This window comes from Dendrobium catenatum, unplaced genomic scaffold, assembly GCF_001605985.2.
Source record: "Dendrobium catenatum unplaced genomic scaffold, ASM160598v2 fragScaff_scaffold_847, whole genome shotgun sequence".
In the NCBI taxonomy this organism is placed as follows: Eukaryota; Viridiplantae; Streptophyta; class Magnoliopsida; order Asparagales; family Orchidaceae; genus Dendrobium; species Dendrobium catenatum.
This window is the reverse complement of record NW_021319309.1, coordinates 266,387-285,233: the sequence shown is the minus strand read 5'-3', so window position 1 is coordinate 285,233 and position 18,847 is coordinate 266,387. Positions and strand designations below refer to the sequence as shown.

The 18,847-nt window shown below is 35.8% G+C and overlaps 1 protein-coding gene across 1 annotated transcript in view; it reads left to right on the top strand.

Moving 5' to 3' along the window:
- The first annotated feature begins 6,580 nt into the window (after positions 1-6,580).
- The window catches only part of LOC110104017 (ethanolamine-phosphate cytidylyltransferase), a 44,507-nt gene continuing 32,240 nt past the window's right edge, over positions 6,581-18,847 (top strand). Inside the window, exons 1-5 of the mRNA XM_020832951.2 lie at positions 6,581-7,220; positions 10,502-10,737; positions 11,090-11,271; positions 12,035-12,106; positions 14,819-14,886. Coding sequence (XP_020688610.1) covers positions 6,874-7,220; positions 10,502-10,737; positions 11,090-11,271; positions 12,035-12,106; positions 14,819-14,886 — 905 coding nt within the window. The 5' untranslated portion in view covers positions 6,581-6,873. The remainder of the gene's footprint in view (positions 7,221-10,501; positions 10,738-11,089; positions 11,272-12,034; positions 12,107-14,818; positions 14,887-18,847) is intronic.

Sequence of the window (18,847 nt, the reverse complement as noted above, 5' to 3'; positions counted from 1 at the left end):
CTTGTTGCATATATCCTTCACAAGAAGTACAACCTGATTCATCATAATCCTCATATTGAACTCCCGATTTATATTACCGATGCTTTTTTATCACTATTTGGGAGAGATCAGAGTTCTAGTGATGATATTGAGGGGGAAGGGGGAGCTCCAGCACCTACAGAAGGACCTGATCAAAACTACTTTTAGGAGATGATCCAGTATTTTGATCATTTGGAGACTCACTTTGATCAATATTTTGATCAAATTGAGACTCATTTAAATCAGCAAGATGTGAGATACCAGGAGGACATGGGTTATAACTGTGGCCAGTTTGACATGGTAAATACACATGTAGCTATAATGAATAGCTATTTTTCAACGTTCAACCAGCCTCCTCCTCTAGACCAGTAGGGCCCCTCCGAGTTCTAGATATACTTCTTTGTTGTTGTTTCTACCAGGCTTTTGTGAGTGATGTGAAGATGTTTTTTCTTTCATGTTAGTTGTGGTTGTTGCTTGTTTTTAAGTTTTTCTAAGTAATGATGATGTGTTTATTCTAGTTGATATCAATGTAATGAATGTATTAGATCATTTTGATATCAATGAAAAATATCATGTTTTGAAGACTTGTGTTTACTACTTACTTCTTAAAATGTTAAGTATGCCTAATACTAAAAACCTTTTGAAATTGATCTAAAATAAGTATAAATTATTTTGCTTAACAAATTAATTTTCATATGAAAATCTAATCTTCCAAAAATTTAAATTAAAATTCTAACAAGAGTTAGATAAGAAGTTCAATTTTATAATCTTTTAGACAAACATATCTAACATATAATTGTTGCAAGATTGATGCCTTATTATTTTTTTATTTCTTTTTCAATATATATATATTTTTATTATTAGCGAAATTTAATTTTAGATTACTACTATTAGAAAGAGCTAAAAAGTAAATAAAAAAGAAATACACAATGCGTGCAAAAATCAAAAGAATGCACAACAGTTCTCAAAGTGAAAAGATGCACAAAATTAACCCAAATAAAAATGATGTACAAAGTATGCCACAAATATTTGAGAAGATGCGCAATGTCACTATTTAAAATTTTTATTAACTTCTTTATACTATATTTGAATATCTAATTCAAATTAATCTAATTAACATCATATTGTATATATTTAATTTGAAATTAACTAATTTTTATTTCTTCATTTTTGCAATAATTATCTTTATTTAATTTGTCAAACTTGAATAATGACTTTGATTGACTTTTGTTCTCTTAATTATTTTTTATTTAATTTTTTTTTCTTTTTAGTATTATGAAATTAATATTGTATTTGCAATTGGTTTAAAATCCTCTTTCTAAATCAATTCTATTGGTTTACCTATTGCAACCTTTCTTCAAGTTCTACTTCCCTTTTTATGGTTGTCGAAAGGGGGAGCATTAACATTATTTGATTGATGTGTTTCTTATGTGAATATTATCTAATTGATGTGTTTATTGTGTGAATATTATTTGATTGATGTGTTTGGTGTGTGATGTGTATATGATTTATGTTTATGTTATATTTTTGAGTGTTCGTTCATGTTTGTGTTTGTGTTCGTATTTTTTGTTCATATTTTTACTCGAATTTATTTTTTGATTTTTGTCCATTGATTTTTTTTGTTTGGTTTAAGATTTTTCATCTTCATGGGAATCCTTAAATTTATATTGGTCATTCATTTAGGGGGAGCTAAAGAGATTTATTTTTTTTTAAATGTTAACTCAAATAAGAATTATTTTGACATCATAAAAAAGGGGGAGATTTTTGCAAGTTAGTTTTCATAACTATATTTTTCATATCATATATGTTTTTGATGATTTCAAATATTATTATTTTGACAACTGTTTCTCCTAACATAAATTGTATAAATTGCTTTTGTTGTTGTGAGTACTAATATTTCAGGGAAATCATACTTAAGATAATTGAAAATTTCAAGTCAGATTTGTATAGGGTTCATTGTAATTGGAGTCTATTTTTTTACACTTTTATTGAGTCTCAGAGAGAGAGAGAGAGATTTATTATAATTGAGTAATCGTACACACACACGGGGAGAGTGTTAAAAATTGTAAATTTTTAAACTAATCATATTGTACGATTTCATTTCATACGAGACAATTTGTTCAATTATTTTCTCCAACAAGCAGTTAATTAAAGTACGGACAGAAAAAAATTTTTAAGTATTGTTCGTATAGTATGAAGTTGGCTTCGTACAAACGACGTCCAGAGTATAAAAATGTTGGGAACCTTTTCGTCCATATAAACAGGTAAATTTTTTGAATTGCTCGTCCGAGTCGATTTAGAGTTCAGAGTACAAAAATGTGGGGAACATTTTTGTCCATATGAATAGGTAAATTTTTTGAACTATTCATCCGAGACGATCTAGAGCTCGTACAGATGAAGTATATAGTATGGAATATTGGGGAATATTTTTGTCCAAACAAATAGGAAATTTCTTATAATTATTTGTACCGTACGATATACATATCATACTATACAAATAGTTTGTACGAAAATAGTCCGCATAGGCTTGTACGAGTAAATTTCATACTATACAAAAAGTTTGTACGAAAATAGTCTGCGTAGGATCGTACGAGTAAATTTTGAACTGTTTGTCCAGGATAAGTATTGATCAAACTGTACAATCGTTGATCCTTAAAATTAAAATTTTTACTTTTGTTGATGATTTTTTGTGTCTTTCATATTAAATGTCCTTGGAAACTGACTTGGATGAATCTAATCTTCATGATTTCTTAAAGAACAAGTAAAATGGTGATTTAGGAGAGTGTTTGAGAGAGAGTTCTTGCAAGTAGAGTGTAAAGGATCACAAGGTTATTTAAAGGTGAGAATCTATTTTGATTTTATGTCAATTATCTTCCTTTTTTTTTCAGTTGCTCGAGAGATCTTTGGAGAAGATCCAGTTCTCTACCGACTCTTGGAGGGTGTGAAAGGATGATGGTACTATGCCGACACTTGGAGGGTGTGAAAGGATGACAATACTCTATCGACGCTTAGAGAGTGTGAAAAGATGACGAAACTCTGCCGACATTTGGAGGGTGTGAAAGGACAATAATACTCTACTGCACTGGGGATTGGTGGAAGAGAGGAAAATTGTAAAAAATTCTCCACCTTATTGTGGGGGCAAAATGAGAGTCACTTTCGTAATAGTACAATACCTGAAGTGGGAATCTTTACGAGTGGACGTAGGTCTTGTTTGACCGAACCACTCTAAATTACTCTCTTTTTTTCTATTTATGTATTTTATTTTCAGCAATTTGTTATTGTGGTTGAAAAACTTATTTTAAAGAAAATTAAATTGTGAAAATTATTAAATGGTTTTCCTATAATTTACCAAGAGTTTTTAAATAACCAATTCATCCCCCTCTTGGTTAGCCTTGGAACAATTGCATATGGCTAACAACATATATAGACTTTTTACTGATGCCCCATTGTAAGCCCTAGCCAAGCCACCAAAACCCTTATCTTCCTCCCTTTCTCTCATGTGCAAGGGGCTCCGACCTATTTTTGCCTTAAGCCGCCGTTTCCAACAGCCGAAATCCTTTCTCCCGCACGATGTAGCTGATGATCCCCTAATCTTGAAAAGACATGTTGTAATTCTGACCGGTTCGATTCCACCTCTAGACCTTGATCTCGCTCTCTTTACCTTTTTTTTACTCAAGATATGTGGAATATATAATCATAGGGATTTCATGGCTTGCTTAATAGCTATTATGTGTCGTGATAAAATATAATGTGTTGAAATTTACTTATGAATTTCTCATTCTAGTCAATAACATGATAATGAGTGTAGCAATATCCATGGCATCCTCGTTGCCACTCTATTGCATAAAAGATCTTATGAAGCTAAATGAATGATACAAATAAGATTGTCCTCATATGTTAACTTGTGTAGCAGAGTCAAATAGAAAGAAAATATAAGCTTCTTTTATTTTGATTATATTAATTTCAAAGAAACATTATCTTAGTCATTGATATCATACATTAGCATGATGAAGAACTAAATATTATTTCCTTAAGGATTGGATAAGTTCCATCGCATGATTGTATAAGTGCCTAAATTGCATTCAACCGAGAAAAGAGTTTGTTCAAGTATATACATGTATATCTAATAGATCATATGCATATATCAAAATACATTAAATTTACATGGGCTTTATTTTTCAATCTTCAAGAATGTGTGAATCGAGGTTGTATGCTTTATATTAGAAAGATGCATGGGTCTTTGGGAAGAATGAAATGCCATAAAATACTATTTTTCATCATTACATTTTGATATTGTTGCGTCCCGGAGTATTCGCGGCGGTAGAGAAAATATATAGTTTAACGTCTTAGTATTATACGAAGATACAACACACAATCAGATAAGAGAGAGGGTGTAGCGTTCATAAGAGACATCAGAGTTTTTACGTGGAAACCCCTGAAAAGGGGGAAAAATCACGTGGTCTGGCCCAGTTTGAATGAATCCACTAGTCTTTGCAGTCGATTACAAATGAGGCCCTACCTTGGGAGAAGGCCTTGGCTTGATGGTACAAATGTATATCATATAGAGCGCATTACATAGTGGGAGTTATAATAATATACATGTTTGTTTGGTTGGAAGGGCCATAGTTGGCACGAGACGGGGGTCCGAAAGACCGTAGTTGGTAGGAGATTGGGGGCAGGAAGATCATTGTCTGGCGATGTAGGTCAGAAGGACCGTAGTAGGCGATATAGGTCGTGAGGACCGTAGTCGGTAGGAGACCGTGGTCTGAAAGACCGTTGTCTGATGATGGAGGTCGGAAGGACCGTAGTTAGCAGGAGACCGTCTGAAATATCGTTGTCTGGTGATGGAGGTCGGAGTGACCATAGTAGGCCATAAAGGTTGGGAGGACCGTAGTCGGTAGGAGATAGGAGTCTGGAAGACCGTATTTGGCAGGAGACCGTGGTCTGAAAGACCATTGTCTGGTGAGAGAGGTCGGAGCGACTATAGTAGGCGACGGAGGTTGGAAGGATCGTAGTCGGTAGGAGACCGGGGTCAGAAAAATCATAGTAGGTGATGGATGTCGGAAAGACCGTAGTAGGCGACAGAGGTCGGGAGGACCGTAGTCGACAGGAGATAGGAGTCTGGAAGACTGTAGTTGGCAGGAGACCAGGGTTTGAAAGGCCTTAGTTGATAGGAGACTGAGGTTGCCTTTAAGCTTATCAGAATCTGACACCTCCTATTTTTCATTCTTTGACTCGTTAATAAATGTTCAACATTGAGCTTTGTTTTTGTAAAATTCATACTTCTTTTCTTGTCTTTTACTTTGTAATCAAAGGGCATGAAATTGCTGCTTTAATCAAGAGTTTTTTAAGAGCATCCATCCTAACATATAATTAACTATACGGGCTTGCTCATATATGGATTTGAGAACTTCAGATTAAAATAAACCTTATTTTATTCCTATAAAATAAGGAAAAAATATATGAGAACACATATATCTTTTAAAAACTTCATTTTTAATTTTAAATATGCATGTAGAATATTATTATTATTTTTTAAGGTAATATAATATTATATTGGTTATATTCAACTTTAGAAATGATGAATTTTATAAAACATATTCTTGATTTTAGATGTCTTGAAGAATGTTATGTTCGTTTTTTAAGATGATATAATATTCTCCTTGTTATATCTAATCAAAAGAGTGTATAAAATTATCAAAAAACCATATTTTTATTTTTAAATATATTCTATAGAATTTCATGTTCATCTTTCGAGATAATATATTATTCTTTAAACTATGTTTGATCTTATAAATATCATTTTTTTATACCTTATTTTGATATTGAATTCATTGTATAATATTGTGTCAGTTTTACGAGACTGTACTTTATTTTCAATGCAATATTGAATTATAAAATAAGAGCACCGAATCTGAGTGGCGGCATTAAAAATTTTCCCCACATAAATCAAGTGAACTCCTGTCTTTGCTTTCGATCCATCTGGAAGGGAATATCGCTAGAGGAGTGAAGTCGAGGCTAGAGCTGCGGTCGCGGAGTAGAGTGAGGTCGGGAGTGGCAGGAGAAGATTGAGAGATCTAAAGCCCCATTTTTTAGGTATTTAACGAAGTGAGGCAAGGCGTCGGGCAGGACAACACAATCAAGGCGAACGTGGGAGAGGCAACATCGGATCATGGGTAGGCGATGAAATAGGATGTCTGACTTGAGAGATTTTGGGGATTTGCCATTATACAAGTTCGGCACTATAGGTACGAATGAAATTTTTTTTGTTACAACATACATGTCAACATTATATTTGATATTAAAGTTATATATGAGTGATAGTTATGAAATATTAAAATTTTGGGTGTTAGATATATAAATAATATGAAATAAAGTGATATATATGTTAGTATTTCATGCTATGTATATATCTAACTCCATTCATTTTAATTTAAAATTTATTCGGAGTTTTGAAGTGAATTTATTTATTTTTAAATTTAAAGTAATTTAGACCAATCATTCCAATGATAATTTAATAGGGCCAACTGTCACGTGAGTAACAACTATGCGGACTCTTTGGAATCCGCTCGAAAATCGCCTCTGTTGCCCAAATACTGCGGGGGCATAAAACTCGCGACCGCCGAAAAAACATCGAAAACTTTGGTTAAAAAGAGAGAACCGACAAAAGTGGATTGGACGGCTCACATTTTCCGAATCTCAGGGAAAGGCAAACCCGAATCTGAATTGTTCCCTCCCCCTTTTTCTTCAGTCTCCGATGCCTTCGAGGGTCGATGGCGGGAGCTGGAAAGCACTCCTTTCCGAACCCTAGAGACCAGAAACTCTAGATCCGATCCCTCCACCACTTCATCTGCTATGGCGCCCAACGGCGACGGCGGAGGCGGGTGCCGTGACGTTCTTGAGAAACTCACACCCTCTCGCTACGCTGCGGCAGTGCTTCTTGGAGGGATTGTGATCGGTGCGTCTGTGTTGGCCCTGCACCTTGGTTATGCGTCGCCGCTCGCGGGGTTGCGGCTGCCAGGGAGGAGGAAGAAGAGGCCAGTTCGGGTTTACATGGACGGGTGCTTTGACATGATGCATTATGGCCACTGTAACGCTCTTCGGCAGGCGCACGCGCTTGGGGACGAGCTTGTCGTTGGTGTGGTTAGTGATGCGGAGATCACGGCGAACAAGGGCCCGCCAGTGACGCCTATCAACGAAAGGTTGGTTCTTTTTGGTTTGATTGCCTGATATGAATGCTCATGAGGGAATATGAATTCTGTTTTGCTGCTAGGTGTTGTAATTCCATGTTCGATCTGATTTCTATCATGGCCACATGATCTAATTCGTGATGTCTTTCTTTAGGCCTTTTTTTAGTTAACGTAGTTTACCTGTAATTGGCCTTCTTTGCTTTTCCTTGTTGCCTATTACTTTCTTGGGTTCTCTTTTATGATCAAGTTATCTTTTTTTTTTTTTTTAATTTTTTTTTTTAAATTTTTTTTTCATCGGTAAAGATGAGGTGATATAATCCGGAAGAACATACAATGTAGTAATCTGTACACTGACCCTGCAATGGTCACCTTAGATTGATTGACAGACCAGAAGCGGCAGGAATGCCAATCATGCTGGCCATTTTTGAAATTCTAGTTTTAGACCATCAGCATAGGGGCAAGTTGGATAGTTTTACCTAAATCAGAATATCTTTAAAATCCTCCCAGACTGGTAAAAAACCATGAATCCATTTTTTGAGGATAAAAGGTCTCCCATTGATAAACTAAGGACCTCCATTGTGTACTATGTTCAAATCCTCACCACAAGTAAACCTGTAAAGGAAAAAAAATAATATGTTGGAGAAAGGTGCTCGAAAAGACATTGCATCTTCCATAAGGTGAGGGAACTCTGATTCGTTTGTGGTAGCAATAAAGAGGGTGACCAAAGGCCCTCATGTCAAGTTGGAGAGGAGAAAAAACTCTCAATAGGAGGATTGAAGGTGGCTTTCACGGGGTAAGAAAAAATTGCCGCTTGGCAAAATTGTGGCCGAGAAAAACATGAGTCATAATTTATCAGGTTATCTTTTTATATTTCTTCGGAAATTTTGGGTAGCTAGAATTACTTTTTGTGGTTCTGTTATCATATTGTTGCGATGTTTTTTCCTGTGGTTCAAATTTGTCGGGATGCTTATGTGGGAGCTAAGGTGTTTTGAATAGTGGTTTATGTACCCTAAGCCTTTGTGTGCTTTTATAATATAAACATTCAAACCCTTCACCACCCTTTGGATGGGTAGGTGTTAAGTTAATATTAGCTCTTTCTAATTTTCTGCTCTCGATACTTGATGACTCAATATTTTGATTATTAATGCTGCATAAATGTTTGATATGTATTAAGTTAGACAACAAACTTTTGTTATTTTAATTTTATCATGTCTTTCGAATTCGTTTGTTGTAGCAATAAAATGGGTGATCAAGGGCCCTCCTGTCAAGTTGGAGAGGAGAAAAAACTCTCAATAAGATGATTGAAGGTGGCTTGCAAAGGGGAAGAAAAGATTGCTGACTAGCAAAGATTTAGTAGAGAAAACATGAGTCAGAATTGATCAAGTTATCTTTTTATGTTTTTTTGCAAATTTTGGTTGGGTAGCTAGAATTAGTTTTTGTTGTTCTGTTAACATATTGTTAGGATGTTTTTTCCTATGGTTCTTAAATTTGTCGGGATGCTTATGGGGGAGCTAAGTTGTCTTGAATAGTGGTTTATGTACATTAAACCTTTGGTCCTTTTATAATATAAACATTCGAACCCCTTCACCACCCTTTGGATGGGTAGGTGTTAAGTTAATATTAACTCTTTCTAATTTTCTACTCTCAATACTTGATGACTCAATATTCTGATTATTAACATTGCATAAATGTTTGATATGTAGTAAGTTAGACAACAAAATTTTGTTATCATATTTTGTTATTTTAATTTTATCGTGTCTTTCAAATTCGTTTGTGGTAGCAATAAAGAGGGTGACCAAGGACCCTCCAGTCAAGTTGGAGTGGAGAAAAAAATCTTAATAGGATGATCAAAGGTGGCTTGCAAGGGGAAGAAAAGATTGCCGACTTACTAAACCCTATTAGAGAAAACATGAGTAAAAAATGATCAAGTAATTTTTTTTATATTTCTTTGCAAATTTTTGTTGCATAGCTAGAATTAGTTTTATGATTTTGTTAACATATTGCTAGGATTTGTTTTTCATGTGGTTCTTAAATTTTTCGGGATGCTTATGTGGGAGCTACGGTATCTTGAATAGTGGTTTATGTACATTAACCTTTTGTGTCCTTTTATAATATAAACATTTGAACCCTTCATCACTCTCTGGATTGGTAGGTGTTAAATTAATATTAACTCTTGATGCATTTGCAAGAGTTTGTACCCTGGTGTATGCTTTTTGCTGATGATTTTTTTCTAATTGATAAGACTAGAGAGGGAGTTGAAGGTAAACTTGAATTATGGAGGTCAACCTTAGAGTCTAAAGGTTTTTGTTTGAGTAGATCTAAAATTGAATATATGGAGTGTAATTTTAGTAATAATAGTTCTAGTGGGGGGATTGTGACTTTGGACGATCAAGTCATTAATAAGAGTACATATTTAGATATCTTGGTTCTATTGTTCAGAGTGATGGTGAAATAGATGGGGATATTATTAGTAGAATTCAAGTTGGATGGCTGAAGTGGAGGAATGCAACGGGCTTGTTGTGTGATAGAAAAGTCCCCCTCAAACTTAAGGGAAAATTCTATAAGATGGTGGTTTGACGTGCAATGCTTTATGGTGTAGAATGTTGTCCATTAAAAGAGAAGTATTATATTAAGTTAAGTGTTGCAGAGATGTGGATGCTCAGATGGATGAGTGGTTTACTCGTAGAGACAGGATATGAAATGAGCATATATGTGAAAATGTTGGGATAGCTCCAATGGAAGATAATATTAGAGAGAGTCTCCTTAGATGATTTGGTCACATAAAACAACAGCCTTCCGATGACCCGGTTAGGAAAGTAGAGGTATTAGATTTGACTTATGTTAAGAAAGGTAGCGGTAGACATAAAAAGACTTGGTTAGAAAATATTAGACATGACATTTTTTTATTAGATTTAAATGAGAATTTAACTTTTAATAGCGCACAATGGAGAAAAATGATTCATGTAGCCGACCCCACGTAGTGGGACAAAGGCTTGATGTTGTTGTATTTTGTTATTTTAATTTTATGGTGTCTTTCAAATTCCTATAGAATGAGGATCACTATTAATCATTTTGCATTGTGTAGTTTATGTGCTATGGAAGTGGTGATTTGATGTAAAAATATAGTTCTACAACTAAGAGGATTAAACTTCATGTGATAGATTTTTAAATTTTCTTTCTGGCAATCTGTTTTTGCAAGTGTCAGGGTAAATAGACCCTTCTCCTCTCATTTTTATTCTCCCTTCTTTGGCATGTTTTGTATAAACATCTAAATGTGCAACTCCTTATGGCAGATTGATCATGGTTGGTGCAGTTAAATGGGTTGATGAGGTCATCCCAGATGCACCTTATGCTATCACGGAGGAATTCATGAACAGGCTTTTCAATGAGTATAATATAGATTACATTATCCATGGGGATGATCCTTGCTTGCTACCAGATGGCACTGATGCATATGCGCTTGCCAAGAAAGCTGGCCGCTATAAGCAGATCAAGAGAACCGAAGGAGTGTCAAGTACTGATATTGTTGGTAATAACATGTTTATTTTGTAGTAGATCTTCTGATTTTACTCATCCCCACTGAATGCTTCATAGCCTTTAATGCCCCACACTTAGTGCATGCTCAATGAATTTCAAATATTTGCATTTTGATTGGTTAGCAAATATTTAAATTCAGTTGAACTATAATATATTTATTCTAATGTTAATATTCTGTGCTAACAAAGAACAGTCGGTTTGTCTTAATGTGGTTCTGCCCTCTAAAGTTATTGATAGTCTGAACCCATAAGCATATAAGTTTAGTTTCAAAGTAACTATTTGTTCCTGTATTATTTTACCCATTTGATACTGTGATGGGTTGGTTATATCATTTTGTTTCTCAGGTCGCATGCTTCTCTGTGTGCGGGAGAGATCCAGTGGCGATCATCATACACATTCATCCTTACAAAGGCAATTCAGTCATGGGCATGGCCCAATTGATGATGGTGGGTCTCCTCGAGGGGGAACTCGAATATCTCATTTTCTACCAACATCTCGCCGCATAGTTCAGTTCTCAAATGGAAAGGTAGTAAGGAATCTTATACTTAAGTGTTATTCCTTTGTTTTATTAATTCTCGGAATGAAGCTGATGATATGGTCAATAACTTCGAAACTTATTTCCCAATTTTTAAAGTCTTCCTATTTATTGGTTATATTTGCTTCTTAGAATTTTGATTATTGTTCGTTGGATAGTGGTTCATAATCCGAAGAAATAAAGGCTATAAACATATTTGATATGGTTAGTCTGATTATGTTTTAGAAATTTGCTATACACAAATTTGATTTGATTCGAGCAGATCCATTATGGCCAGTATGCAGATTCAGTCGGAATAAGCCGAACTTTGAGTGATATTACCCAGCATGAGTTGTTTTAGAAATTTGATGCATATCCAATTTCTTTCGTAACCATGTTGGTACCTCTGTTTTTTCCACACGTACATCTGGAAATTTATGATAGTAATGTCTTCTTGATTTTAAAGGTTCTGAAAGAGCTGTTTTCAGGCCTAGTGAGTTTGAGCAACCATTGTCTCATTTGTGTTTTAATTTTTCCTTGCCCATCCTCAAGGTAATTGAAGTTTTGTGTTTCAAGTTTACTACATTGTTAATGAATTAGGATAATTTGATCCCTTGAATGTTAGTCTGATTATGTTTGTCAATTGTTTACAAAAACCTTGTTCATATTGATATCTATTGGATTCATGCGCATCTAAACGGTTTTTAACCTTCAGTATTAACTATCTGAGATTCACATCATGCTACATGATTTTGTTTGTTTATTGTTTCTGCAGAGTCCTGATCCGAATGCCCGAATAATCTACATAGACGGTGCATTTGACCTGTTCCATGCAGGGCATGTGGAGGTATGACATTCATTTTAGTTTTTTTATAGTAGTCAAGTCTTGCATTTACAGCTTTAAATGTCATCTATTGAATTTGCCTTTGAATTGTGATATATTCCTTGAATTCATCCTTAAGGTAAAGGGGATGAAGTTGGTTTGTTGGGAGAGGAAGCTAGAGAGAGAAACAACATAGTTTCAGTGAAGATCAGAGAATTCAGAGGATTGGCTCTTGATTTTGGTATTTGTGAGGGAAATCTTGGGAATTGGGCCTTACCTGAAAAAAACAAAAGAATTCATGGGGAGAGGGAGAGTGAGGAGAGAGCATAGGAGGATGAAGAAGAATAGCTTTCAATTTAATTCATTTGGCTAATGAAAATACATGACTTCTCTATCTCTATTTATGGAAATATGTTTACATTTAAATATGTTGAAAATTTAAATGCCAACTGACTTTAGCTCAGTTAGCATTGACTGACTCTCCATTAAGGAGGTTAGGGGTTCTAATCCCAAAAATAAATAGATGTTACAAATTAATTTGAAAATATGATGATCCTAAAAAAATTGACAAGTCGTAATATTAGATAAATAAAAGATAATTCATTATCATTTTTCATGGTAATAATGAACTTAAAATTACAATTGAACAAAAGTATTGTCTAGTCTTTTTGAATACAATCCAGATTGAAATCTTGTCATAATTTGGGCTTTGATCTAGGACAAGGTCCTTGTGCTGAATCACCATTATTCTTGTTTATGGTCCGAGGATGTCTTTAGCTATGATGTCCTACATCTTGTCTTACATATATTAGCTTCAGAACCTGGGGATCGATTTCACATTTAATATATTTTTTGTGAATTTGATAGTACTTACATACGTATTTTTATCAAATTTGATGTCCTTATTTGTATTAATAGCGCCTCCACTAAGATTTATGGTATTGTTTACCTTGTATTGTTTATTCATATGTGATACGTCATCACAAAATAATCTTGATTGGGAACGAATCTCGAGGCAAAATCAATTCAGAAACTTCAAAAATTAATTCTGGGAGCATATGAACTCCGATTTCAGCAATCTTATAGTCAAACCGAGCGTCTCGGAAATACGAACCCAACGATACCAAGATAAATTCAATCCGAGCCCAAATGAGTCTGAATCATGGGTTCAAAGCACTGTTGGAAGATTCAAACCGCAATTTGAGTTACCAAACGGTCTCCGATTTTGACGAGCTTATACTCGAATCGAACGGCTCGACAAGACGTATCCAACGAGCCCAAGATCATCAAATTCCGACATCATTAAGGCCTTCAAATGTCCAACGAACGGTGCATGATCAAAGGATTCGATATCGGCCGTCCATTCAAACCACCCCCTGTTTGCCCTTGATCTCACGCCTACTTACGGGCTATGCCACTCCAGAAAAACTATAAATAGAGCCCTCATTCTACACCAAAGGGACTCAAGTGAAGAGAGAGAAGAAGAAGAAGAGAAGGAGAAGGAGAAAGGGGAAAAGGAGATTCCTCACCTCCTCGACCACCGCCGAAACTCTTCCTGCCGCCTGAAGACGCCGGAACTCTGCCGGATTTTCGAGAAACGCCAGGAATTCGCAGAATTTTGTAAACTTACTGGGAGAAACAAATTGTATTCTGATTATCCCAACTTGTGGGACGAATCAGCATCTGTAATATGCAAAATCACTAGTGGAACTTTACAACTGGGCGAGGCCCCGTGGTTTTTTCCCTTTTTGGGTTTTCCACGTAAAAACTCTTGGTGTTCACTTTCTCTTTTCTGTTTGTGTGTGAAATACTCGTGCAACGCTAGGACGCGAATTTACAAACTCTACCGCCGCGTATATTCTCGCACGCAACAATATGTAATTTATGCATGTATACTTTGCAGTGTCCAAAATCTACCCCATACACGCTCAATATGAGTTGGATAGGTCTACTACAACTCTCAATAACTTAGTTCACTTATTAAAAGTTGGGATGCATTCCTTTAATTTGTTTTAGCACTACATTTTTCCCATTACTAATTACTCTCCCTTCCTCTCTCTCTCTCTCTCTCTCTCTCTCTCTCTCTTCACCCTCTACACCTTTTTTATAGATTTCCATGTCCTACTGAATAGGAAATTACGTGCTCTTAGTACTATCCTAGATTCTGTTCAAATATGCTGCTTGTTTGTTCTAACTGGTTGAGTTCTTAATCGGTTCTGATTGTTATGATGGCACCTGGAGCTCCTTGGAAAATTTCTTTTGCCATTGTGATTATTAAAAATGTCAATTTATTTTGCTATAGTCAGCCTGTGAAAGGTTTCTACTTTCTATAAAGTGTTAGTGATATAAGTTATGTCCTTGAATACAAAAGAACAAATGTTCACCTGAATAAAGTGGAGCAGAACTTTTGCCACTACAACACTTTAATATAAACATTTTCAGGGTGATTACAGGAAAATAAGTAACAATTTCCCAGAACCACTATGGAAAATACATTTGAATAGTAACTCCTTTTGTGATTCTGTGTCAAGAGTTTATGTGTGAGCGTTGGGAGGCATGCAATTATTGAAGTTCTTTGAGTTTATTGTACAAAATTCTGTACAAGTAAGCTACTTGCATTTATCAATACTGACATACCTGAACTTCTTGAATTTGTTTTCTTAGTTTGAATTTTTAGCTTCCCTCTGTGATCTAAGCAACCTTTTGGACTAACTGAAAAACATTATTTTTTTATAGATATTGCGGCTTGCTAAAGCATTGGGAGACTTTTTACTAGTTGGAATTCATACTGATCAGACTGACAGGTCATCTGGGTATTCCATTTTGTACTTCTCGTCTATTTCTTCAAAATGAGTTCCAATCATTCTATCATAGATGCTGTTTACATCTGCATTCTTAGAGTTTTCAATTGTGTCAAAAAGGCATAGAGAGCAACCATTGATTTATTCATTAATCATCGCGAACCTTATTTAAACACTAAGCTTTTTTTATATATGAGGGTATACTGTACTAAAAAATTACATATTCATAAGAAAATAACAGACTATCATGTCCTAATACATAAAATAAAAGCATGACATAAAATAGCAAAGTTGTTCTCATCTGATCTAAGAATATCAATGGCATGTAATGCTTGTGCATCAATTACTTGGGCTACAAAGAACACTTCTACGAAGTGTTGAACAAGCCGATCATGGTGGAAGGGAAACTCAAGTGCGGATCATAGAATGTTTTGAGATATCCATAAGCACAAACAAGTTCGGAGGCTTTGGCACTGGGTGTTGCGGAACATCATATTCTTGCAACGTCATATCAAACAGGATATACAGTATGAAGATCAATTGATACAGTTAGTATGTGGCAGTGCCTGTGGTGGCAAAGTGGGATCAATACTTGTTTTCTGATGTACGGGAAAATAAGTTGAGAGCAGTATTTACCTCATAAAGTTGAAGAAGATCATATGATAATATCTAACACGGAACATCACCCAGTGGTAACTCAAAGAAACAATCTTCAGTATCTGCAGGTAACTGCTTATCAAGCTCTTCTACCAGAGCACACTCATGTATCATATTAGGTTTTGACAATTGATAGTCGTCATCAAGAATCATTTCATAATCTGATAGTGGCTCATCATTATATCAGCAAAAGGAACATCCCCATAAAGGAGAAGATCATAAAGGCGTGGCACATGATTTGAAAATTGTGGGGCTAAAGGAATAAGTGGACCTTGTGATTTGGCCAATGGAGGAGGAGAAAAACTAGATTTCTGAATTAAATATTGAGTCAAATATATCAACCTTTTGAATTGGTTGACCATGGATTTCTTTTCAAGGGGAAAGAGAATAGGTCTAGTGATATGATTATGAGTGGCTCATATGTAAACGACCAGCATTGGCATAGTCGAGATATGATCTTCAAAGAGATGTTGGTTTATAGCTAGCTCAATGGTATTAAAGGGATTTAACTGTGTCTAGTCAGCTGGAGATCAACTTTGTTATGTGCTTATGAGCTCGGCTTAATGAGCCACGAGATTGAGTTCGAGCATAGTTTAAAGCTCATACAATATACAAGCTCAATCCAATTTGATTTAATGACTCGTTGACCTGCTTAATTTGAGTTACATCCCTAAATGATAATGAGTTCTCTCATGATATTTTTATCCATCTATTTTTGAGGGTTTTGATGAGATATTTGCTATTGTTAGGAGTCCACTATGATGCAGAGAAGCTGGCTAAAAACAAGAGTGGATGTTTGTGGCAGCTGCATACAGGATTTCCGTGAATGTGAACCCATGGTTACAAAAAAAAATTCTTAAACATAATTTAGGATGCAGTGAAGGGTTGGTGGACTTGCATTGGGTGGAGAATCAAGGCGGTGTTGGGTGCTGGAAAGGAAGGCAGCAGGAAAGTATTTCTGTTGAAATGGACTTGTTGGGCTGTGTTTTAGATACTGGAAAGGAGTAAGTGAAAGGAATTGAAGATTACGGGTGGGGCTCATGTTAAGTAGCTGTAATGGAGTAAGGATGTTTTTAGATAGTGGCTCATGGGTAGATTAGATCTGAATATGTGTCGGGAGGTGATGCGTTCTACGAAAGAAGTAGTGTATAGATTTAGGAAATAATTGGGTGTATGATTAAGAAAGATTTGAAGGAAAGTTAGGCAAGTTTTATAGTTTGTAATTTTGGGGAAATTTGATTTGGTGTGGTATGGGATGATTTGTAAAGGAAAACAGGGAGTAAATGATGAAAACAGGGAGTAAATGATCTGCCAAACATGAGAAGGTTTGAACATCTTCCAAAAATTAATGGAGCATGTGAAGGAGGGAACGGGTTGAATCAGAAAGTGGACAATCCACAAGGCTAGAGCAGAAGAAAAAAACAACAGTAATGTGCAGTGGAACATAACCCAAATTGCAGCTTTCGGTAATAGAAAAAACATCAGCATCTATGTTTCATAATTTGGACGATCATTTTCAGTGACAGCCATCACGTCAGTGAATACAAGTTGCAGGCTTTCTAGTTGACAGTGCGGTGGAGGAAAGCAGCAGTTTTGGTATTTATAGGCGATGGTGAGGGGTTTGTAGGCTTGTAGTTCCTGAAGTGTAGAAAGCTTGAGTGAGTTGCTGTACCTGGAAGGGCTTGAGTGCATGTAATAAGATGAAGAAGAAAGAAAAAGAAAAAGAAAAAGAAAATAACAACTTTGATACCCCTTTGGAGTTTGTTTCTTTTCCATTGTAACTTTTCATAAAAAATTTGAACTTAAATTTTCTTTCAACTTGAATCATCAAGTCCAAGAAATGATGTTTGCTCCGCCATAATTTGATAGAATAATTGTAGCTGTCACATTGTTGAATTTTTAGAAGAAAGCAGAATTTATGGCATCAACAAAGACCATGGAGGAGTGACTTTTGGCACTAACAGAGTTGGAAAAAGTGATCTTGACACCAACTGAGAGGAGAGAAGGACAGCTATACATACACCTTGGAAGGAAGGGAGGCAGAAAACGGAAACTTTACAAGGCTAGATTAGTAAAAAAACAGCAGTATAGTGCATTAGAACAGAAGTCAAATGTCAGCTTTCGGCAGCAGAAAAATTATCAGTGTCTCTGTTTCGGAATTTCAACTATCATTTTATGTATCAGGTGTCAGCATCAATGAATACAATTTGCAGCAAAATAGCAAGATGATGCTTTCCAGGGGATGGTGCAGTGGAAGAAAGCAAGAACTGGAGGATTTAGGGAATGGAGTACGAGGAGGCTATAGGCTTTCCTGAAATATAGGAAGCTTAAGTGGAGCTTGACGTTGCTGTACCTTTGAGCTGCAGAGGTGAACAAGTAACGAAGTGCTTGATTTGATTTCTTTAATGAGATGGAGGAAAAGGAAGAAGCTGAAAAAAAAAAGAAAATGAAGCTGGTGAATTCAGTTCACCTATAGAATTTATTACTTTGCATGAAACATCCCATGAAAAACATCGAACTTAAATTTCTTTCAACTTGAATCATCATCTCTAAGGAATCAATGTTCTTTTTGAATAATCACCGAAGTGACATAGTTGAATCTTTAGGAGAAAGCATAACACATCAACAAAAATAGGGGGGGGGGGGGGACTTTATTACTTTGCACGAAACACTCCATTACTTTGCACGAAACATCTCATGAAAAATAACGAACTTAAATTTCTTTTGACTTCAATCATCATCTCTAAGGAATCAATGTTCTCTTTGAATAATCACCGAAGTCATATAGTTTAGGAGAAAGCATAACTCTCAGCATCAACAAAAATAGAGAGAGAGAGTGTGTGTGTGTGTGGGGGGGGGGACTTAAGGGAACTTGGCCAAACACTTTGGAAGCAGAGGAGGCTTAGAGAACAATCATTGAATTATCTCATTAATCATTGGATAAAACTGTTACGGGGATTATTCCTGAACCAACCAAACCGGCCCAGGAGTGGCCGGTTCAGTTTTACCAGAGGCGGAATAAGCCGCCTCCTTAAGTGTTCGCCCAAGGTCATGGGCTCCCTAGGGCGACAAGTAGAGAGAGAGAGAGAGAGGGAGGCTAATGCATTGGGAAGGGAATTTGAATTTGGTTTATGTTAGGAAGTTTTTTATTAGGAAGAGTTATATTTAAAGAACATGGGAGGCTAGGGTTAGGGCATACATGATTTTAGTTGTTCTCTTGGAGTCTTCTTTGGGTCTTGGGCTCTAAATCCACAATCTAGAGATTGGGAGAGACGATCCTCCTCTCGAATTGAGGATCAATTGTATC